The sequence below is a fragment of the Rhizophagus irregularis genome, chromosome 8 (assembly GCF_026210795.1).
Source record: "Rhizophagus irregularis chromosome 8, complete sequence".
Taxonomy (NCBI): Eukaryota; Fungi; Glomeromycota; class Glomeromycetes; order Glomerales; family Glomeraceae; genus Rhizophagus; species Rhizophagus irregularis.
Window position 1 is genome coordinate 1,856,950 of NC_089436.1, and position 23,221 is coordinate 1,880,170.

Consider the following 23,221-nt stretch of genomic DNA (forward strand, 5'->3'; position numbering starts at 1 on the left):
TTTTTTAATTTACGAAAAAAGAGAAGAACAAAAATTAAAAAATTATTTTTAAAAAAAAAACAAACAGATAAACTCACTATCTTTTAACTTTTTTTTTATTTTATTTTATCTTTCGTTTCTGTTTAGTTTTTTTTTTTAAAAAAAAAAAAAAGAAAGAAATATTTTAATATTTTAATATTTTAAATATTATTCTAAAAAATTTATTTTACGCACTGCACATTTTAATATTATGTCAACTACTATTACAATTAATTCAATAAATAATCCTGAAGATCAAATCCAACAAATTTCTCTTAATAATCAATCAACTAATTCAACTAGAGGTGAACCTCCAGTTTATTCTGAAGATAATAATAATAATAATCCTACAGCCTCAGTAAACATTTCTTTACCAACATCGGCATACCTTTCCCCAAATTCTCCTCCGCTTCCAAATCTATCAGCTAATATATCATCAGAATCTCTTCCATCTTACGATAAAGTAAACATTGATATGCCTCCTTCATATCCAATTGATAATTTAAAATTAGATACTTTTGACTCTCCTTATGATTTGGTTCCAATTGAACCTCAAAATCCTTGGCCTATCTCTAAAAAACTTTATATTATTGGTTTTTTAATATGGCCTTTATGGTATATTGGTATTCCTTTTTGTTTCTTTGGGAAAGATCGGGAAACTAGACGATGGGGACAAAGATGCATTTATAATGCGATCATTATTAGTTTTGTATTTTGTTATCTCATCATTTCTTACAGAAATAGTGTTATAAATTAATTGAAATGGAGTGCAAGAATATTCGTTAATTTTGGGGTTTCTGGTACACACACACACATATATATATATACAGCGTATATATATATATTATATATATTTATTAAAAAAGAACACTATTTTTTTTTTTATCCCTATTTTTCTTTACTAGAAGCCCAATTTATCATCCACATGCTGTATTTTTTTCAAATCAAAAAATTTTAAATTTCAAATTTTTTATCCTCAAAAATGTAAATATTTTAATCACAAATTTTTTTTTTCTTATTTTATACATAGTAGTCATAACTCATAATATATTATATTATTATATTTTTGATTTGTTTTACAATTGTATTTACTTTCATAAGATACTTTACTTACTTATTGACTTGTATTGTAATAATATTTATATAATAAAATGATCAAATATGAATCTTTTTAATATTCAAATTCTTCGAATCCTCTCATTCATCTAGTAAATGAACTAAACTATTATATGATTAATTGAAGATCTTTATTTTGGTTTTGCCACGTTGCCCCATGTATAATATCGAATTTTCCTAATTTGGGATGATATTAAAAAAATTTTCTTATTACGCAATTTTGTACAATTATCTGTAAATCTTTTTTTGAAACCTTTTTTTTTCTTTTCTTTTCAACAAGTTGGTTTCGAATAATCTAATTTCTCACAATATAAAAACCATATCTTTATTATTTATGTACGCGTTAAATAATCTAAAAGGAAAAGGAAAGGAAGATGATGGTGACCATATTTATACAGCATTAGGAACTTCAGAACAATCTTCGTCTTCTGATATATTAACGACGAAAGTTAAGGAGCCTACAAAATTAAAACCTCCATTATGGAATACATTGGAATTTTATATTTATTATGTAATTATATCATTTTCTCTTGCATACGCTTTTTACATGGCATATGATATTAGTAAAGGTATGTATTTGTGAAAAGTTTATGCTAAGTGGAAATCATGATCTAATTGATCTAATTTTTTAGAAACAAACCCAAATTATATGAGATATTCTAGAAGATTGGAGCCAGGTTGGTTATTTGGACGTAAAGTGGTAAGTTAATTTTTATACTTTATTTAATAAACGATCTCTCTAATGAAATGTTTCTTTAATTTATTTCGTAGGATAACAGTGATGCACAATTCGCTTCTTTTCGAGATCATTACGGAGCCTTGTTTATGGCTTCAATAGCTTATTTAATCCTTTCACATTTATATCGAATTTTTCTTGTACCAAATCCTCCGGCAAAATTACCATCCCAACCACTTCGTAGAACTTATTTTTTCTTAACATTTTCATTAATATTCCTTTATGTTCTTTTTGGAAATGGATTAATTAAAATATTGATTATTTTAAGTTTCAATTTTTTAATTCCAATAACATTAAAAGGATCAAAATTGAATCCTATTGTTACTTGGCTGTTTAATTTGGCAGTTTTATTTATTAATGAAAATTATGATGGATATAAATTTGAATGGTTTAACGAAAACCTTGCATTTTTAGTAAGTTAATTTTTGGAGATTTGATTATATTATTAAGAAAAAAATTCTCTTACTCATTATTCTCTTTGTTATAATTTTAGGATTCAAATGTAGGATTATTAACTCGATGGACTATTACATTCAACATATGTACGTTACGAATAATATCGTTTAATATGGATTATTATTGGTTATTTCACCCTTCACCAGATTCGACTGAGGTAATCTTGGGAGAATCATATGTAATAATGTTTAAAAAATTTTATTATTTATTTTATTTTATTTTATTTATTTCTTTCTTTTCGAGGAGACATTGCAACTCCTTTCGGTTTATTACAAAATTATAAATATTGAATATATATATATATATTTCTTCATTTAGAAAAATGATAGAGATCAAGCACCATTAACAGAAAAAGATAGAATCATAACTCCGTGTTTTAAAGAAGATTATAATTATATTAATTATTTAAGTTATGTGTTATATACACCGTTATATCTTGCAGGACCAATCATTACTTTTAATAATTTTATCTCTCAGGTAAATACTCAATCAGATATTTTTACTATTGATAATTCCACCATTTGAGGTCAACAAAAAAAACCATACATCATAAACAAATTTTATTAACAATATTTATTTTCATATTGAAGTTAAGGTATCCGAAGGAATTTGATATAAAGTCAACATTTATTTATGGAGTTAGATTATTAGGAGTAATGCTTTTAATGGAAGTAATGTTACATTTTATTTATGTTGTAGCTATGAGTAAATCAAGAGCATGGGATGATTTGTCACCTTTGGAATTAGGGATGATTGGAGTTTTCAATCTAGAATATATCTGGTTAAAAGTAAGGCAAAATAAATATTAAGTATTGAAATTAATAATAAACCAAATATTAAATTATTATTTTTTTCTTTCTAGTTGTTAATTATATGGAGATTTTTTAGATTTTGGGCAATGGCTGATGGATTTGAAGTACAAGAAAATATGTTAAGATGTATGTTAAATAATTACTCCACAACAGGATTTTGGAGAAGTTGGCACAGAAGTTTTTATAGATGGATTATTAGGTAAGTTTACATTACTTAATTCATCTTTTGTTTAAAATTTATTTTAAATACCTTTTTCAATTTTTATAGATATATTTATATTCCACTTGGAGGATCAAAATATTTAATATATAATATGTTAATAGTATTTACATTTGTTGCATTATGGCATGATATATCATTAAAATTATTAGCATGGGGCTGGTTAATTTGGATATTTATTTTACCCGAAACTATAGCTACTAAAATATTTACTGAAAAGAAAGTAAGTATAAAAATTTCTTTTTATATTTATTTATTTTCAAAAAGATTCTTTTATTAATATATATATATTTTTGATATAAAAACAGTTTGGAGATAGACCATATTATAGGCATGTATGTGCAATTGGTGGCGCATTAAATTTAGTTTTTATGTGGGCTGCAAATTTAGTTGGATTTGCTATCGGATTAGATGGTATGAAAGTAGTATTAAGTAATTTATTTGGAACATTACATGGTTAGTATAAATAAATATTTATATATACATATATATATATATTTATTTATAAATAAATTTTTTTATATATATGTATATTTTTTTATTTTTATTTTTTTTTTGCTAATATTTTATTTTTCTTATACTTTAAGGTCTTATCCAATTTTCCTTAAGTTTTATCAGTATATATTGTGCTGTACAAGTAATGTTTGAAATTAGAGAGGAAGAAAAAAGAAGAAATATTAATCAAGAAATTAGATATTAATATTTATTTATTTATTTATTTATTTATTTTATTTATTTATTTATTTTATTTATTTATTTTATTTATTTATTTATTTTTTAAAAAATTTCTGATAAACATTTAAATAAAAGCTTAATAGATTCTTTTTTTCTTACTAAAGGAATATTTATAATTTAATAGACAAGTAGTATTACAAATTCTGATACTAGATAGTAATAATTTAGACTAAATTATAATATTTATTTTCTTTATATATTAGTTTTAGCTTTTTGAATAAAAGAGTTAATTTCTAAATTTGCGAATTTGTGATAAATATTATTTTATTTATAAGTTACTTTTTTGTTTTAACTTATATATATATATTTTTTTTATAATAAATGTAATGCTTTAAAATTAACTGCATAAAATCTCTTTGAAATTATTGTTCATTTTGAACCAAAACAACTTCTTCATAATAAGAAACTTCATTAAATCCAACATCATTCATCTCACAATCATTCTTACAAGTAAATACCATAATAGTTCCCCATTCCATACCAAGATTAAATATTGAATTATCATTTTTCTTATTTTTCTTATTTTTCTTATCAGAATTAATTTCATTTTCTTCAATAAAAGAACTAGTAGATAATGTAGTTAACATACTCGGCATTAATTGTAACTCAAAAACTCGACTTGACTTACACCAATGACAAACTGGTAATTTTGATGATGTGATTTCATCATTACAATTATCAAGTAGGAGTTTTGCAGTTACATCATTATGTGTATATAATAACGGTTGTCCATCAAATTGATACCTAAATAATATTGATATAGGGAGTAATGAGATTCGAGAGTAAAAATAGATTAAAAAAAAAAGTCACCAAATTTTTTACCTCACACACTGATCAGGCCATTCTGCTACACGATCAGAAAATTTTTTAAAGGTTTTGTCATAACCTTTTGGTAAGATTGGCTTTTCATATTTCTCTCCAATCCAATCAAAATTGTCTTCGACTTCTTCATATGACAAATAATTTGCAGGAATATCATCATTTTTTTCTTTCAATACTTCTTCAGTAATATATAAGTATTGTGCTGGAAATGATTTAATATTCTCGGGCCAACATGCTGAAATTCCGTGTATAAATAAAATTAATATTATAATTAAACTATGATCAATTACGTTGGAATATATTATAACTTACTATTCAATGTTAACGTAGACATATCAACACTTATTTGTGACATATTATCATCATTATCATGTTTACTTGAAACTTGATCTTTAATTTGATCCTTTTCATTTCGTGCTTTTTCTGCATCAGAAATAATCTGACTCCATGAAGATTGCCACGTTGTAGTACTTGACATTTTATTATTAATACCTAGTTCAGGCCATTCATCGTCATCATGATCATCATCATGATCATCTTCGTCTTCGTCAACTTGTTCCTCTTTACTTGATATAATATCATTCTCCGAAATCTTTGTTATTAAAAGACAAAACATTATTTAAATATAATAATATATCTCTCTCGACTTTAATAAATTAATTAATTTATCCCCTTTTCACATTAAATAATAACCTGCATATCATCCATTTCATCTATATTATCAAAATCTGCAACTCCGAATAACATGTTACCCAATCCTCCATTTATAACCTGATTAAAGTAATAAATTAGGATTTTTTTTTATAATAAATAATAAAACAAATTATAAAATAAAAATAAATTAACAAACATTCGATGATCGGATTGAAGAATTATTACTGTTGTCTCTTGATTGATGTTTATTTGCCCGTTCTTGTTGATATCTTTCATATTCTTCATCTTTTCGATGTGCTCGAAATACACGAAAACTTATCGATTCAAATAAATTTAAATATTAAAAATTTTCAAAGAAAAAAAAAAGACAAAATTTTATAAAAATTTCTTTACCTTCCACTTTTATTAACGCATTTTTGCTGATTACATCCAAAGATATATATCACCCTATCATAAATGGAATCATCCAAAGGTACATAACCTTGAAACAATAAAAACATATCTTTATCACAATTTTTACAAATAATAAAATCGTGTGATAAAGGATATGATTCGATTAACCAATTCGGTTTTCCACCAATTTTTGTTATATAAGGATCATTATCTTCTTTTGTTGATATATTACCATCAGGAAATCCTAATAAAATTGAGGTGGAAGTTTGTGTTATAAATTCTTTTGAAGGAATATTTTTATTTTGAGATGATTTTTTCTTATCAATTAATGATTTATTTGAAGAATTAGATGATGTTGTTATTGAATTAATTTTATCAATAGTTGACTGCTTTTTTTTGGATTTTGATTTATTTTTTGATCTATTTGGTTTAGATTTTGAAGTATCCATTTTTTTTTTTTAACGTGCTTTTATTCCCTTTATAGGAATTGTAAAAATCATCATAAAAAAAAAAATTTTTTCTTGATTATCGATCGGTATTACCATTTTAGGTGTACAATCGCAATAACATAGCCTGATAAATTCGTATGTTTCGTGACTTAGTTTGACACTAGGCTTGTTATTTTACATATATAAAAATGTAAGGAGTAAGCTTTCCGTTTCTTTTCTAAGCTTCCGTCTTTTTTTTTACTTTCCTATCTTTTTTAAAACTTTCTTAAACTTTCCTCTCTTTTTTAAACTTCTTTCGTCTCTTTGCAAAATTTTCGAGTAAAAAATATATATATATATACACACATATATATTATTTTATTTCAACTTTTTACCTTTTCTATTTTTTAACATATCAGTAAAAAAATGACTTCATTAATTTTCATGTTACCGGAAACTATGTGTCCAATTCTTGATTATATTCGATACGATAGAAAATCATTATATTCTTGTATGTTCGTAAATCGAACATGGTGTAGTCTTACAACCCCAATCCTGTGGCGTGCACCATTTAAAGAGAGTAGATCAAGTTTAATTACTACTTTTATTAGGTGTCTTGATAGAACATCTAAAGGAAAGTTAAGATTGTTTGATGGTTTTCCTTTGGAAGCTTTAAAGAAACCAACCTTTAATTACATGCATTATATTCATGAACTTCAATATCCAACATTATATGATTCGGTTAAAACTTGGTGTGATGAAAATTATTTAATCGTATATATTGATAAAGAAAAAGAAATTTACTTAAATCCAACATCTACTATTTTGGATATGCTTATTGAAAGAATTATGAGTAAAGCAAAACGTCTTTCAGAACTTTCTATTCCAACAGTAACACATCGAAAAGGAGATTATGTATGTTTAATAAAACATAGTTCAGCTGCTAAAAAATGTTTACCAAAGTTAAGATATTTAATTTGTGATAATTGTGTACCAAAAAATTTATTATTTGCTTCGGAATTTTGTATTAATTTAAATCGATTAGATATTGATTGTTCTTGGATTAATGATAGAGAAGTATCAAAATTTCTAAAAGCTCAAAAGAATTTAAAACAATTAACAGTCACAAAAAGATGGCCACATTTAAATGATGCGATTAGCATTGATAATTTGAGTATATCACTAAGATGTGTTGTATTAAAAGATAACTGTCATAGGCAAAATGGAGGTACTTTAAGTGTGCTCAAGTCATTTACAAATTTGGAGATATTGAGATTTCATAATTGGGCATCATTTCCGGAAAATGATATTGAAGGATTGACATCTTGTTATTTTCCAAGACTTCGAAAGTTAAGCTTTACACATTGTAAACCAACAGTTGGTATGATTATTCCGATGATCCTGATAAATGGTTCTAGTCTACAAGAACTTACATTATCTTGGGAGATTAATCAATCTGATCAATATAGTGTTATTAGAACTATAGCAAGTAATTGTCCAAATTTGGAATATCTTGATGTTCCAATTGTGAGAAAAGATGTGTCGAATTTACATTATGTGTTGAAGTCATGTAAGAAACTCGAAAGTCTGACTATTAATTCTGCAAGTGATGATGATTATGATGTTGATGATTTCTTTCCTTCAATGGGAAATATTATTCCTGAACCTTTGTATCAATTAAATATCTTTGCATATTGGAAATTTACGGCAGAATCTTTAAGTGAATTCCTTAAGAATTGTAAAAATAACCTAAGTTGTTTAGGTTTTTATAGAAGTGCAACTGATGAACATCTTAAAGTTATTACAGAATATGCCAATGAAAGGAAATCGTTAAGTTTCCTAGAATTACGTTGGTGTGAAGTTATAAGTCTTGAAGAAATAAAAAATGCTGAAAAATTAATAAATGTTATTGCTGTATATAACCATGCAGGAAGAAGAATTTAAAAAAAAAATTCATTTATAGAATCTAATTAATTTCGCATTTGTAAAAAAAAAAATGTATTCAAATTATTAGAATAAATAGAAATTTGATATTAGCTTTTTCATAGATAAAAATATCTGTATTTACATTATATATAAATAAAGTTTTCTTTAATTCTATGTTCAGAGTTTCTTTTTTATTTTACAGAGATAAATCACCATGATAAATACTAAGAGTTAAAGTACTCCTCCGAATTATATCTGCTAATAACATTATTATTAAAATGATATTAAAACTTAAAAACTTTTTCATTTATTTGGAAGGTCTACATATCTTCTAATTGGCAATAAAATAATAATAATATCACACAATATAGTGTTCCCCCACAAATATTATATCCGCATTGTTTTTCTTAAATAAGGACATGTATTATAATCACGTAGAACTTTTAATAACGGTGCTAGGACCATCTAATTCCAATGGTAAATCTAAACAAGGTACTTGACCATTAGGTAAACAACCTAAAGCACAAGGTTTCCATTCATTATAATCATACATTTTCCAAGCTGAATCCTCATTTGAAGATGATACGCGATTATTTTCTGATACTACTGATACTTCTTCCTTTGAAGGCGAGTTTTAATTATTAAAAAATGTATATATATATATGTAAAAGTCAGATGAAAAATATTAATTACCTTAATCAATTTATTAATTTTATCCAATTCATATTTTAGTTTATTTATTTCAACATTCATATCATCATCAGTAATTTTAGGTATTTCATCAATATTATGTATAATATCCTCAGAATGAAGCTTTTTGTTTATATAATTTACAAATGGACTAACACTTGTTTTTAATTCTTCATCACATTCCATCATCGTTTGTAATATCAATTGAGTATTTGTACTTGGTTTCCTTAAACAGAATTCCAATATATTATTAACATCTAAATTAGTAAATGACTTTCCATTATAATAGATATAGAGAATATGTTTAACCCATGCGGATAAAGTTATAAGATAGCTAGAACTTGTATGTGTTGATTGTACTTCTTGGTTATTCATATCTGATTTAATACTAACATCATCTTTATTCAAGATTTCTAATATCTTCAATATTAATTCATTACCAAAAGTATGCCATTCTTTATCAAATGTTTGTAACATCACATCCCATATTTTTTTTGATTCTGGAAGCAAACTTAAATCTTGAGCCAATGCACGTTTTTTTTTTGCCATGGGAACCAATAATCCCGGTTCCAACAAAATAGGAATAATCGATTCACTTATGTATTCTTCGCTAACTAATTCCATGATTTTCCCTATAATCTTTCTAGAAGAATCGCGATTATTATTTCCATTTATATCTTCCTTACGAAGTTCTTTGTATTGTAATATCAAAGAACGTATTTTATTAACTTGTGCTGATGGTAACGGCTTTTGAGTTGACCAATAACTTTCGTTTAACCATTGCAACGCCTAAATAAAATGATAAATTAGTTCTCTTATAAATAATATAATCAAATAATAATTCAGTTATTGAATGGGCGGGTAACCTATCAGTCACCTACGGAGTGACCGATATTTTATCCATCCAATAACTATATTTTATGATACCTGTTTACATCCGTTTCGTAAAATTTGTAGACTTGGAAGATGTTCGTGAGTTCCCGCATGACGCATTTCAACAAACCATAATGGCATATTTAGTTTAACTGCGATGGAAGATATTGATAAGGCGAATGTTCCTTGTTGAAATGGATCGACCATTCCGTTCACAAATCTAAAAAATAAATGAAATTTTGATCAAAAAAAGAAAAATATTCGAAAAACCGAAAATACTAATACATACCTGATAAATACCATGGAATATAATAATCTCAATTCATGATTTGAAATATTTCCGTAACTAAATTCATCTCTTAACGATACTTCAACAAATGCAGCTGTGCTAACAACAGCATGAGGAACTTTTCCGCGACTTGACCAAGCTTTAACCTGTAAATAATAATTTTAGAAAAATTTACTTTATTTAAGAAATACTAAACATAATGGTACCCTTTTAACTCCAATTTCACGTTGGTTCGGAGACTCTGCATAAAGCCATTGATGAACTTGTTGAAATTCTTCAAGAGATGTCCAAGGTACAACTCTGGGTATTTTTATCATAATTAATTTAAGGGACTAGTTTTTTGATCAATCCTCCATTTTACTTCTCTGATCTACAATCTGCATAATCTACGCAGTTCTTTAGTCTCTGATATTGTGCAGACCGACAGTATAAAAAGTAAAAAGGGTACAATTTCTCCCTTTATCCATTATTCACTTTTTTTTTTGAGATTTGAAAATGATTATATTTGAACGAATTACAATTCCTATTAGAATTGTTTTAAAGCCGAGAATATGGAAATTAAAGTGTCAAAGATCATTAATAAAATTTTTAGATCACAAATACAAAATAATTCTCTACCCAACAGTGAATGTAAATTCTTTTTAAAATAATATATTTTCGAATTAAAAAATAATTTAACTAATATTCATTTTCTTTATCATAATTAGTTTCCTATATCTGCTGGTAAGTTATTCTATAATAATAATAATAATAATGGAATCTTATTATTGATGATTAAAATGAATTTTTACAAAGAAGTGACGGTTACTATTACTGGAATTGTTTACACATCTGACCTGAAAGATTTGCGTGCAGCATTGAAACGACTTAAGGATAAACATTTGTTGATATCTCGACAATATCGTCATAAAACGAGGAAGAAAAAGAAAAAATTGAAAATTGCAAAATGGACTGGAAGAAAATCTAAATTTGAAATAGCAATATTTGTTGTTGTGGTTATTATTACAGCTGATGTTTTTTTTATACGTAAATCAGAATTTAACATTTGGTGAATTTTTTGATTCTTAATTATTCTTCATTTGATAATATATAATTGATAAACTATACTATGCGATCCAATCAATTATTGCCACTGTATATTGTAAATATTTATGTGTTTAAATTTATTGCCAGTCCACTTATAAGCTAATAAGTTCCAGGAATCACGTGATAAATATGCAGGCTGAGTATCAGATTTCTATCTTCGGATATGTTTACCGGAACATCCGGAATTAGATATAAAATGAAGTATTAATTTGTAGTTTGATTTCTCAAACGCACATTCTTATTTTAACTTAAAAAAAAAAAATTTTTTTTTCCTTACCAAATAAAATAATTTTCAATGGTCCGGTTAACATCGTGGTCACTGTTGACCCTTTTTGTGGTCTGGATAACTTGTATAAGTGCCAATGAAGATTCTTTGGTTAGATATATTTATCATGATCTTTATCCTTTTACGACGGAATTTTTTTTTCTCATAAGATATTTTATCCATGTCTTTATTAGACTAATCCTTTAGATCAAAAATGCTCGTTGATGTTTGAAAAATCGGCAATTGTTGGAGGGAAAAATTCCGTTATTTCACGTGAGTAATGTATACTATTAATCAAAATTATTCTGTCATAATAACTTACATATAAATTTTATTTTAAAAAAAATTTCATAGTAAAATTGAATCCAGATAATAAAGTAACAACTGGAAATGTCGCAGCAGTTGTAGCTGAATGGAAAGATTATTATAAAATAGGTCATAAATTGGAAGATGGGAAGGTTAGTATCGCATTCAAATTATTTTAATTTTTTTATAATAATTTATTAATCCAAAAAATATCAATAACATTATACAGGAAATTCTCATTTGTGATCAAGCTGCTATTGATTTGAATTTTTGTTCAAAGTCACAGGAAAATAATTTTATTGTCCCCATTAATGAAACAACATCCATTGTTACTCATTTCTTTAACCTTAAATCAAAGGATACATATACATTTAATTATCCAATTAACAAGACAGCGTTTTATTGTGTTGCTACTAGTCCTGTTAATAATGATGATACCCAATATTTTGTTACGATTGATTGGCAAAATCCTTATGGAGAATTACCTGCTTCAGAATATCCAAAATTACCAGCAAGTGTCTTCGATTTTCAAAATCATTCAAAGAAATGTTTTTTTTTTGTTTTCTAATTTAAAGTTTTTTTTTTATTTTTAAATTCAAGTTTTATGGAGCTTTATCATTAATATATTTGGTAATCGGTATCGTATGGATGACTTTGAGTATAATTCACCGGCATGATATTTTACCTGTTCAGGTATTAAATGAATTTAATATAATCAAAAGTACAAATTTGATATTTAAGTTTATTTTAAAGTTTTGATTTTATATTAGAATTATATATCCGGAGTCATCCTGTTTCTCATGTTGGAGATGGCTTTCAATTGGGGATATTGGGAAAATTATAATTCATATGGACATTCTTGTAGGTTTATATAATGAAAGATATTTTTAAAAAATATATATATATATATTTTAATTATGATGGATTTATTTCTTCTAGCAACATTCCTTATTATTGTGGTCGCTATTCTCAATGCTGGAAGAAATTCCATTTCATTTTTTATGCTATTGATTGTATGCATGGGCTATGGAGTTGTAAAGTAGGCGAATTTTAACTTTAAATCGGTTAAAATCTCTTTATTTATATTTCTAACAAAACACAATTTTTAGACCTACACTTGGAAGCACGATGAATAAATGTCGTGCATTAGCAGCTACACATTTCTTATTTGGCATAATTTATTCAGCTGGTACAATGCTTTTAGATCCAGAAAATGCGAACCCTCTTATTTTTCTAGTCATTTTTCCTCTTGCCCTCACAATGACAGCATTCTATATTTGGACACTTCAATCAATAACCAACACACTTCAAACGCTTGAAATCCGTAAACAAACCGTGAAATCTTTAATGTATAAACGATTATATAGATTACTTGTATTTTCAGTCGCTGTTCTTGGGGTTTTCTTTTTCATAAACATGATTAATTACCTTCGTCGAGAAGATCCTGATTGGATACCGACATATTGGCGTTGGAGATGGTTTCTTTTAGATGGATGGTTAAATATTTTATATTTAATTGTATTTTGCGTAATACTTATTATTTGGAGACCCACACGAAATAATAAGAGATATCCTTTAAAATTTGAACAATGGTTTAATAATTGTTGTTTTTTACAATTTTTTTTTTTAAAAAAAATATCCCTTAACGTCATTTTTTTACATTTGCGATGAGTGAGGAATTAACACAAGAAGATCCTTATGAATTAGAAAACACACTCCGAGCAGCTGAAAATATGGGGTATGATAATGTGAAATTCAGATCTGAGAGCGACAGGTTACATAATGATAGTGGATCTGCTATATTCGATATTGGGGATGAACATGATGATGATGATGATGAATTTAATAACAAATGGGATGATGAATCTACCGTAAGAGCAAGTCATGGGGATAGTTCTCAATCAAGTCATGAAGTAACTTCCCAAAGGTAAAATTTTTTTTTTAATTAATTATCATTTTTGTCATAAATATAATTAACTTTTGATTTATTGTAGAGTAAATATTGAGGAAAATCAAGATCATATTGAACAAGAAATTTCAAAATTAAATTAAGTGTATACATTTTTATCGTGAAACATTAATAATTAGAACATTGTTATTATTATTATTATCTTTTTTTTAAAAAAAAAAAATTAATTATAGTAGAAAGTAAATTAATAATAAGTATAGTATCGTATTTATTAATTACAAAAAAAAAAACTTTTTAATTATATTTTAAAATATATATAAAATTATATAAATGATATAAATAATAAATGATATAAATAATAAAAAAAAGGATTTTCAGGAATTTCAGAAATTTCAGTTTGATTTAAAAATAATAATATAATACATCATACATAATATATATATAGTAATAACTTTGACTGAGTCATCAGGAGTCAGTCCTGTTTATCGTCATTTCGATCAATGTGATTAATGTGATTTACTATATATATAAAAAATATAAATAAATAATACTTCATAATAAACTTAAAAATTATTTTGGGGGAGTCAATCAGTCAAACGAGTCAAAACACTCAAACTTTGTCAATTAAACAATTCCTTTTGAATAATTTTACTTTTTGGGTAATTCACCTTTTGGGTATTTTAAATAAAAGGTTATTATGAATTATTATTTTTATTACTTTCAAAATATAAACAAAACCGAAGCTGCATTTGTAAAGTTTGTACCCGATTCATAAGATCGATACATTTTACTTCAAAAAATGTTTTGAGGTACGTGTCATTAAAAAAAAAGTTAGATTGATTGATAAGATTTTTTAGCTTTATTAAATCAACTTCCTAGTTAATATTTCATTGAAAGATCCTTAAAAGACACGCAAAATCGTGCCTGAAACTCGTGCCTGAATAATATTATTATTATTCAATCAAGTTTACATTCAGGATTTTATCACGAGATAAAAAATTAAAATGCTTAGACAATTTAAACAATATTTATTTATCACATTGTATAATTTATAATATTTTGTTAAAAAATACCTGAATTTATAAAGTTCCGGAGTTGAGATTGGTTCTGTCCCCGTGTAACTCGGAGGATTGTGAGAATTCTTATAAATAATACCCACCTTTTGTTATATTTTTTTCTATAATTAACCTGTTTTTCTTAAAAATAATTTGTAAACATAATAAACAAGAATAATTTATCAATAAAAAGGAAAAAAAGTTGAAAAAAAAAAATTTTTTTTTTAATTGTCCCTTTAAATTCACTTTTTATTTTTTTCATTATTTTTTTTCATTATTATTTTTTTTTTACAAATTAAATAAATTAAATCCTTTTTAACAATTCGGTTTTAAATATGAGTTATCGAGCAGGTTATTGTTCTTTTGAATATAAACTTGAGAATGTATCAAAATTAACAGAAAGAGTATACTCTCCACCTTTTGCTACATCAACTTGTAGAAATTGGATGTTGATCTTTGACCCAGTATGCTATCGATAATTATTTTATTTTTGATTTATTTTCTTGAGAGATTATTTGTAAAATTTACGAAAAAAATTTTTTTCTTTTTTTTTCTTTTTTTTCTTTTTTTTTTAAAAAAAAATATATATTTATATCATGATAATAATTAATCATAGTATACGAGCGATCCAAAAAATTATCAAATTCTTCTTTGCACAATACTTAACAAAGACGAAGAATCAAAACATTTTACGGACACTTTCTTGCCTTTAAAAGTTATTTTGAAAACTCCTTCAGGTGATATTATTCATGAAGTCTCTACAAATGATAAGATATTTGTTAAATCCGGACTCTGTAAGTAGTAAAAAAAAAAAAGTAATTTAAAATTATAAATTTAACCTAAATATCAATTATATTGAACCCTTTTTATATTATTTTTCACTCTTTATTTTTTCATTTTTTTTTTACATTTTTTTTTTATTTTTTTTTTGATCTTTTAATATTATCTTATTATTGGTAATAGTTCTTGTTTACAACCGTCCAAGATCCACGCTACTTAATAATATAATTATTAATGTACAATTTAGTGAAGTTAGATTCACAAAAATTCCTCCAAAAACTACTTTTGGAACCAAACAAGTAGCAGAAAATTTAGTTAATGCTTGGTCTAATGAATTGAATAAACCTGATCGAGGAGATGTTAAATTTAAAGTTCAAGGTCGAGCTATTTATGCAAATAGTTCGATTCTTGCAATGAGATCAGATTATTTTGAGGCAATGTTTGAAGGTGAATGGATGGAATGTAATAATAAACAAAGATCTCAAAGATCTTCAACAACAAACACGAAAAACGAAATTAATGAGAATCGATATAAATATGAGATTGAAATTACGGATTTTAATTATGAGACAGTAATTGCAATGTTACATTTTTTATATACTGATGAAGCGGATTTTAAAAATTATAGTTTGGATAATATATGGAATTTATTTAGTATTTCTGATAAATATTTTGTGGATGATTTGAGACATAGGATTAAAATTCATATTATTAATAATTTATTAAATGAAAGGAATGCAGCTGAAATGTTATTTAAATATGCTTGGAAATGGCCCGATTTAAAAGAATTGATTAAAAATTATAATATTCAACATTTTGTAAAGATTAGAAAAACAAAAGGTTTTAGACAAATAGTTGCATCAAAATCGGATTATCCAATGTATCATGAATTACTTGAAGAATTATTGTTGGGTTAAAATTTTATAATCTATATAATCTATATTAATAATCTTATATATATATATATATATCATATTATATTTTCTTTTATCTTTTTATTTCTTTTTTAAAAAAAAAATTACGTATATATATTATTACATAAAATAATTTTATCTAATTAATAATTTGGGGGGGTTTTATTTTTTTTTTGTCATTATATTATTATTTTTAATAAAATATAATTATGAACATTTATTGAACTTTATGATTTGAATGATTCTGACTCATATTTTGTTATTTGAAGATTTGACTCAAAATTCGTAATAGTCATCATAACAAAAAGTCTAAAATCAAAAAGTATATATATACCTTTGAAATTTTGACTTTTTCAAAAAAAGTATCTCATAAAAATCTTCTCATATAATATCTTTACATTCTTTTAATCTTTACACTTTACGTTCTTTACGTTCTAATACTGTACTTTTACGTTCTTTTTTAATATAATTACTTTTCTCTCTCTCTTTTCACCAGCTATTTTATAAAAAATTATTAGGAAAATCTTTTTAAAAAATCTTCTCATATATACATATTCTTTATATCTTTACGTTCTTTACTTCTCTCTCTTTAATATAATTACACATTCTTTTTAATATAATTACTTGCTCTCTCTCTCGTTTCACCAGCTATTTCATAAAAATTCACCAACTACTTCATAAAAATTCACCAGCTACTTCATAAAAAATCACCAGCTATTTCATAAAAATTCACCAACTACTTCATAAAAATTCACCAGCTACTTCATAAAAAATCACCAGCTACTTCATAAAAAATGAATTTTCAAAATCATTTTCAAAATCATCAAAACCTTCATTCTTTTGGTTTTGCTTTGAATAATGTTTTACATATCAAGCAACCTGTTAATTTTCCACCTTATTTAACATCGATAGAATGGCATTTAACTTTTCACCCGGTAAGTTAAAAAAAGAAAGTCCCATTATAATATTTAAAATCTTATTAAATTTTTTAATAATTATTTCTAAATACAGTATGATGATAATGATAAAAACGTTTTCGTTTTGAATTTGCTTGCAAAATCTGGAAGTAACGATAGTAACGAAAATAACGAAAATATCTTATTTTGTTACGATATTTCTTCCATTGTTATGTATACAAAATCTCTTTATAGTAATGAAATTCTTAGATTTGGCGCAAAAAATATTAAAATCATTGAAGGTAAATATTGATTACACTTTTATTACTGTACCGTCTGTACGTGTTTTCGTGTTTTATATACTGGGTATAGTCAGTCCAGTCGCACAAATATTATACAGTATATCTAATCTAATTTATTTTCTCTTAGATGGTAGAGGTTATAGAGGTTATAGTATGAAAGCTCCAAGAAAAACCTTAGTTGATAACATGATTTTTGGTGTAAAGTTATATCCTTTTCACCTTGGTGCAACAAATATTGAAAGATCTATTCGATCAAAAAATGTTCCAAAGAATTTGATTTCTGATTTAATTAATGAATTAAAAAATCCTAATCAAAATCAAGCGGATGTCATGTTTATAATTCAAGGTAAAAGGTTATACGTAAAAAGTTCAATTCTTATATTAAAATCGGATCATTTTAAATTGATGTTTAATGGTAATTGGAAAGAAACAAAAGATCAAGAAGAAGAAGATAAAGAATCAAATATTAAATATGTGATTGAAATTACAGATTTTAATTATGATACTGTACTTTCAATGATATTATTTTTTTATACTGAAGAACTTGTTATTAATGAGAAAGAAAGTTTTATTAAATATTTTAATAATTTATGGAATTTATTTAGATTATCTGATAAATATCTTTTAGATGATTTGAAAAGAGTAGTAAAATATCATATCTTTGATAGATTAAATATAAACAATGCAGCAGAAATGTTATTTAAATATGCTTGGAAATGGACAGATTTAAAAGAACATATTATAAGATTTATAGTAGAAAATATTCAATATGTTAGAAATTCAAAAGGTTATAAAGATATATTAGCAAATTATTCGGATAATCCGAATTTTCTTAAGTTAAATACGGAAATTTTTTTAAGATTATATCCTGAAGAATCATTTGATTTTATTAATTAATTAAGATTTTAAAAATTAAGGACTAGGTTTAATAATTAAGAACTAGCTTTTATATTATGTTTTAATTAGGTTTTATATTATAATAATATTCTAATAATATTCTAATATATTTTATTATAAGGTATTTACTATTTTAATTATGTATATATACGTATACTTATTTCGTAAATAATAATTATATTATCAAAAAGCAATTGGTACTTCAATTTTTTATATAATATTTACCTGAAAATTTACCTGATCATCCGAATATATCGGATATTGTAATAATAATAAATATTTGCTAAACAAATAAAAAATCTATGTGCTTTGACCTTTGTGATGTTGTGATGCAAATAAGGTAAAATCATATAATCATATAGTAACTGTAAGGTTTGTGCGGTAATGTGTACTTTGAACTGTCAAAATTGTGTTCAAAAATGATGACAGTCTTTTCACCTTGTAATACTGTAATGTTCTCATGTAATGTTCCCACCATGTAATGTTTCCGCCATGTAATGTTTCATGTTTCCATGTAATGTTTCTTAATATAGTGTTTTTAATAGAAAAAAAAGGCATCGATACTTCAAAATTTGAATTTTTCAATACAGGCTGTTTTAAACCAATAAAAGTGGCTTAAAAAAGATTAAAAATAAGTTTTTGTTTATTTTGAACACTTTTTTTGGGGGAAAATTCTTTTGAGATATAACATCTTGTAAGACAAATGAAACGACCAAATTATATAACTATTTGATAAACTAAATATATTCTCATTTATTTAAGTTTTATAAATTACATGTGAAATATGTTTCAGGATATTATTGATATTATTTCAAGTAAAGATAATCATTTCTCTTTTATTTAAAAAAAAACAAGAACCTTAACTTGAAAAACCAAAAGAGGCGACGGTTCCGATAAACTGTACAAGAATCTTTCGGTAGTTTCCTTTCTATGAATCTAAATGATTTAAAAAATGATTGAAAGGTTTTCTATAAAGAATTCATTATAATAGATAAGTTTTTATTACCAAATTTGGACATCATTTAAAATAATACTTTTTTCTATAAAAAATAAATAAAGTTTTTGTTTATGTTTCTATCTAAATAGATTCACGCCAAAAAAATTACAAAATCGAAAAATGTAAAAAAACTGGGGAAATTTACAATCATTATTTTTTAGCCAATAACCAAAAAGAGTATTTATAATAAGGATACATTACGTAATGAGTAATCACTGAGTAATCACTCCCCTTATAATCGACATTACATTTTTTTTACAGCCAATAATTTTAACCAATAGTTGAAAAGAGTATAACTATATTTCAAAGACCAAACAGACCAACAACATACATGATTATTACGTAAATTTCCCCTTTTAACATATTCTAGGGGAGAATATTTCACCTATTTCGTGTTGAATCAGAGTTTATAGATCATGATTGGTTTGGAATATTTTCATTCAAGTAATTTCATAGTCAGATAGCATACTTTTTCATTGTCAATGATATTTGAAGTCCCTCCTCTCATTAAAATAATAAAAAAGGTAAAAGTGATAAAAAGTGATAAAAAGTGATAAAAAAAAAAGAAAAGAAAAGAAAAAGCCACAATATGTTAATCAATTACACGTTGTCGGGATTTTTCTTGTTTCGGTATTCTTTTAGTCATTGCTTTGAAATGTTGATCGTTTGAAATTTGTAGTTCTGAAAAAATCTTGGTTGTTTATACATACATCAATCGATACATCGATGTTATACATACATTATTAACCAATTTTGGCTAAACATGAAATTCCTAAAATCAGTATTTTTTTACCCGTTTTTTCAAGTTTACTAACTTGATATAGGATATGATAATAATAAATGTTATAATAAATGTTTATGATAAATGTTTATGATAAATGTCAGTTATGATAAATGTTATGATAAATGTTGTATGTTATTTGTATGTTAAGTTAATTGTATGTTAAGTTATTTGTATGAAATTGCTGCGTCACAAACTTTTTTTTTTTTTTAAGCTTATGTAATGAAAGTAACTACCATTTCCACATGGTCAGTTACCTCACTTTACTTTAAGGTAAGGTCTCGGCAATACGGTATAATTATTTTATTTATTTTATTTATTTTGCGTAGAAAAAAAAAAAATTTCATTGTGTTAATGAATTATTTGATTTAGGTAATAATAATTTTCCTTCTCATTGTAATAATAAAAAAGGTTGTTTTTACAAATCACTCCTTAATTTGGTAAATTACATTAATAATTTTAATGATAATCATCTTCCGAGAAAATAAGTTATTTTTTTCAATTTTATTCATAAATGAAATTTTTTTAAATAATTTTGGTTTTGATACACTTTCTTTCTTTCTATTTTCGGTTTATAGTCCCGATGATTTTTGAACAATTATATATTATTGATTACCAAAATAGTCAATAAGTCGTCATAATACATGAATTTATGATTTTTATCAAAAAAAAAATTTTTTTTTAGATCTAAAAGAAGAGAAAAAGAAGAAGAAGAAGAAAAAAGAAGAAAAAAAGAAGGGGAGGAGGAAAAAGAAAAGGAAAAAAAAAGAAAAAGTTCAATATATATATTATTCAAATTATATATTTATATAAGAATTTTTCTAACTATCACCGGGGGTGATGATCACCGATGACTGAAATTATGATGATCGACCAGCATTAAAAAAATAGAATGCCAGTAAAATTTGATAATTCTGGCTAACGGTGATACTCACCCCCGGTGATTTGAAGTAAAAAACTTTATATAATTATTTATTAAAAAAAGAAAGAAAATGATTTAACTATCTACAAAAAATACTAAACACTAAAAATAAAACAGTAAAAAATAAACTATCAACACACTTTATATAAACTTTATATATACTTTATAAATAATAATAAATTACGTTTACGTTTAATCATTTAAACCACATACACTTGGATCCATATCATCATTATCCCAATTCATTCCACTCATCAAACGATGAAAACAATACATACATTCACGTTCTCTATCACTTAATTTTTCTTCACTTTCAATACATTGTTGTATAATCTTTCTTGCTCTTTCAACCATTAATGTTTTTTGTGAAGGTAAAATATTATGTTTAAAATAATGATCCAAAGTATACCGAAAAGCAAAAAAAGCTTCTCGTCCACCAATTTTTTGAGATAATTTAGAATCTCCTTGTTTTGATAATTTCATATCAAGTTTTTCTAAAATTTTTGTACGTTCACGAGAAAATGAAGGCATCATTTCATTTATATAAGTTAAAGTAAATAAACGATCCGCAACCATTTTCGTTATATCAAAAGGAGATATTTCAGGAATTGATTCAGGACATTCTTTTGATATATTTAATTGTATACCAGAAAAAATTGTTGGTAATTGTTTTTTTATTCTACAAGCGAAATAAATAGCTCGATCTTTTGCATTCTTTTCAGAGAAATATTCTGAATAAAAATCTTCAGTTGAATATTCTAATGATGAATTTGATGAAGGAAATTGTTGATGATCAAAAGTTGGACTTAAACTTTCATTATTATTATTCGAATCATCAAGGTAAGAATTAATATCGTTGGTATTTCCATCATTAATCATCATGGTACTTAAACGTTTGGATTCTCGTTTAATAATATTCATGGTTTTAACAAAATTTCCTGAATTATCAGCGAAATCCAAAGGTAATTCAACTTTTGCTGTTGATGGTGATTCTCTAGGTGTAATAGCTTCTTCATAATCATCACTTGTAATTGCTTCTTCTGAATCAGGTTCATGTTCAGAATCGGATGAAACTTCATGATATCTTTTACTTATGGATTTTTTAAGTTTTCTTGATTCTGTTTGAATATGAAGACTCAACCGTTTTGGAAAGAGACGCATGTTTGTTATTATTGAAGAAGGATTTAAAAAAAAAAAGGTTTTTTTTTTTAAAAAAAAAAAAGAATAAATAAATAAAATGAAATGAAAAAAAAAGGTTTGAAAAATCGGTTAGTATTTAAATTTGTTTGAAAATTATGAAAGCATATATATATTATATATTAATATATATGGTTATTGATTTTTAATTTTAATTAATTTAATGTTTAATAGAAACGTATTCAAAAGAAAAAAAGGAAAGTATATAATAAATATATAAAAAGGAAAATGATAAAATAATAATAAATAATAATAAATATAAACAAAAAAAAAAAAAAAATTTTTTTTTTTTAAAAAAGGGACAATGAAAAAGGTTTTAAAAAGAAAGTTTTAATCTTTTTTTCGATTTTCGAAAATGGGTTTTATGAGAGTTTTGTGTTAGTTATTAGGAGTTGTAAGAGTGTTTGTGAATGATTCTGATTAAATAATTTGTATCGGAGAAAAAAAAATAATATTGTACTATTGAAAAAAAAAAAAAAAAGTGTACTATGTGTACTAACTATTAAATATACTATGAACTCTATGAATATTTTCCGAACTTGGGGAGAATGATAGATAATTATTTTGTTAATATTATTTATAGATTATCTCGGTTATATGAAATAAAAAAAAGGAAAAGAAATGAGTAAAAAAAAAAATTGATTTTTTTTTTTTATTTTTACAAAAAAGCAAAACCCCGAAATAGAACACACACATATATATACATTATTATTATTATTATTATTATTTATTATTATATGAAAGAG

At 24.8% G+C, this 23,221-nt stretch overlaps 10 protein-coding genes across 10 annotated transcripts; 7 read left to right on the top strand and 3 right to left on the bottom strand.

Annotated features, from left to right (window-relative positions):
* The first annotated feature begins 23 nt into the window (after positions 1–23).
* On the top strand, positions 24–1,198 carry OCT59_028302 (uncharacterized protein). The gene has a single exon (XM_025320521.2). The coding sequence runs from the start codon at positions 230–232 to the stop codon at positions 773–775; it is 546 nt and encodes a 181-aa protein (XP_025171110.1). The 5' UTR covers positions 24–229; the 3' UTR covers positions 776–1,198.
* Positions 1,199–1,411: 213 nt separating this feature from the next.
* On the top strand, positions 1,412–4,193 carry OCT59_028303 (uncharacterized protein). The gene is made up of 10 exons (XM_066147198.1): positions 1,412–1,703; positions 1,767–1,834; positions 1,906–2,283; positions 2,364–2,504; positions 2,645–2,803; positions 2,917–3,114; positions 3,189–3,337; positions 3,407–3,581; positions 3,667–3,814; positions 3,946–4,193. Exons 1-10 carry the CDS (start codon positions 1,469–1,471, stop codon positions 4,056–4,058), a joined length of 1,764 nt encoding a protein of 587 aa, XP_065993932.1. The 5' UTR covers positions 1,412–1,468; the 3' UTR covers positions 4,059–4,193.
* A 262-nt stretch (positions 4,194–4,455) lies between these two features.
* OCT59_028304 (uncharacterized protein) lies at positions 4,456–6,411 on the bottom strand (the record flags this gene model as incomplete). The annotated part of the gene is made up of 6 exons (XM_025320523.2): positions 4,456–4,837; positions 4,916–5,150; positions 5,228–5,507; positions 5,609–5,686; positions 5,766–5,883; positions 5,963–6,411. 6 exons carry the CDS (start codon positions 6,409–6,411, stop codon positions 4,456–4,458), a joined length of 1,542 nt encoding a protein of 513 aa, XP_025171112.1.
* Positions 6,412–6,816: 405 nt separating this feature from the next.
* On the top strand, positions 6,817–8,490 carry OCT59_028305 (uncharacterized protein; the record flags this gene model as incomplete). Its single annotated transcript, XM_025320524.2, has 1 exon — positions 6,817–8,490. One exon carries the CDS (start codon positions 6,817–6,819, stop codon positions 8,332–8,334), a length of 1,518 nt encoding a protein of 505 aa, XP_025171113.1. The 3' UTR covers positions 8,335–8,490.
* A 256-nt stretch (positions 8,491–8,746) lies between these two features.
* OCT59_028306 (uncharacterized protein) lies at positions 8,747–10,485 on the bottom strand (the record flags this gene model as incomplete). Its single annotated transcript, XM_025320525.2, has 5 exons — positions 8,747–8,935; positions 9,010–9,795; positions 9,934–10,099; positions 10,169–10,314; positions 10,375–10,485. 5 exons carry the CDS (start codon positions 10,483–10,485, stop codon positions 8,747–8,749), a joined length of 1,398 nt encoding a protein of 465 aa, XP_025171114.1.
* Positions 10,486–10,663: 178 nt separating this feature from the next.
* On the top strand, positions 10,664–11,469 carry OCT59_028307 (uncharacterized protein; the record flags this gene model as incomplete). Its single annotated transcript, XM_066147200.1, has 3 exons — positions 10,664–10,798; positions 10,876–10,891; positions 10,964–11,469. 3 exons carry the CDS (start codon positions 10,664–10,666, stop codon positions 11,218–11,220), a joined length of 408 nt encoding a protein of 135 aa, XP_065993933.1. The 3' UTR covers positions 11,221–11,469.
* Positions 11,470–11,549: 80 nt separating this feature from the next.
* OCT59_028308 (uncharacterized protein) lies at positions 11,550–14,119 on the top strand (the record flags this gene model as incomplete). Its single annotated transcript, XM_025320527.2, has 10 exons — positions 11,550–11,630; positions 11,714–11,792; positions 11,874–11,977; positions 12,055–12,336; positions 12,426–12,518; positions 12,596–12,686; positions 12,765–12,864; positions 12,935–13,393; positions 13,486–13,752; positions 13,820–14,119. 10 exons carry the CDS (start codon positions 11,550–11,552, stop codon positions 13,875–13,877), a joined length of 1,614 nt encoding a protein of 537 aa, XP_025171116.1. The 3' UTR covers positions 13,878–14,119.
* Positions 14,120–15,124: 1,005 nt separating this feature from the next.
* On the top strand, positions 15,125–16,486 carry OCT59_028309 (uncharacterized protein; the record flags this gene model as incomplete). The annotated part of the gene is made up of 3 exons (XM_066147201.1): positions 15,125–15,253; positions 15,406–15,583; positions 15,753–16,486. The coding sequence occupies 3 exons, from the start codon at positions 15,125–15,127 to the stop codon at positions 16,484–16,486; spliced, it is 1,041 nt and encodes a 346-aa protein (XP_065993934.1).
* A 791-nt stretch (positions 16,487–17,277) lies between these two features.
* OCT59_028310 (uncharacterized protein) lies at positions 17,278–18,760 on the top strand (the record flags this gene model as incomplete). The annotated part of the gene is made up of 3 exons (XM_066147202.1): positions 17,278–17,418; positions 17,495–17,681; positions 17,809–18,760. 3 exons carry the CDS (start codon positions 17,278–17,280, stop codon positions 18,576–18,578), a joined length of 1,098 nt encoding a protein of 365 aa, XP_065993935.1. The 3' UTR covers positions 18,579–18,760.
* Positions 18,761–21,470: 2,710 nt separating this feature from the next.
* Positions 21,471–22,737, bottom strand: OCT59_028311 (uncharacterized protein; the record flags this gene model as incomplete). The annotated part of the gene is made up of 1 exon (XM_066147203.1): positions 21,471–22,737. The coding sequence occupies exon 1, from the start codon at positions 22,437–22,439 to the stop codon at positions 21,471–21,473; it is 969 nt and encodes a 322-aa protein (XP_065993936.1). The 5' UTR covers positions 22,440–22,737.
* Positions 22,738–23,221: the final 484 nt, after the last annotated feature.

Coding starts and splice junctions, on each gene's coding strand:
- OCT59_028302 (XM_025320521.2), top strand. CDS start 230: ATGTCAACTACTATTACAATTAATTCAATAAATAATCCTGAAGATCAA.
- OCT59_028303 (XM_066147198.1), top strand. CDS start 1,469: ATGTACGCGTTAAATAATCTAAAAGGAAAAGGAAAGGAAGATGATGGT. Junction 2,284..2,363: donor ACGAAAACCTTGCATTTTTA/GTAAGTTAATTT, acceptor TTATAATTTTAG/GATTCAAATGTAGGATTATT. Junction 2,804..2,916: donor TTAATAATTTTATCTCTCAG/GTAAATACTCAA, acceptor TTCATATTGAAG/TTAAGGTATCCGAAGGAATT.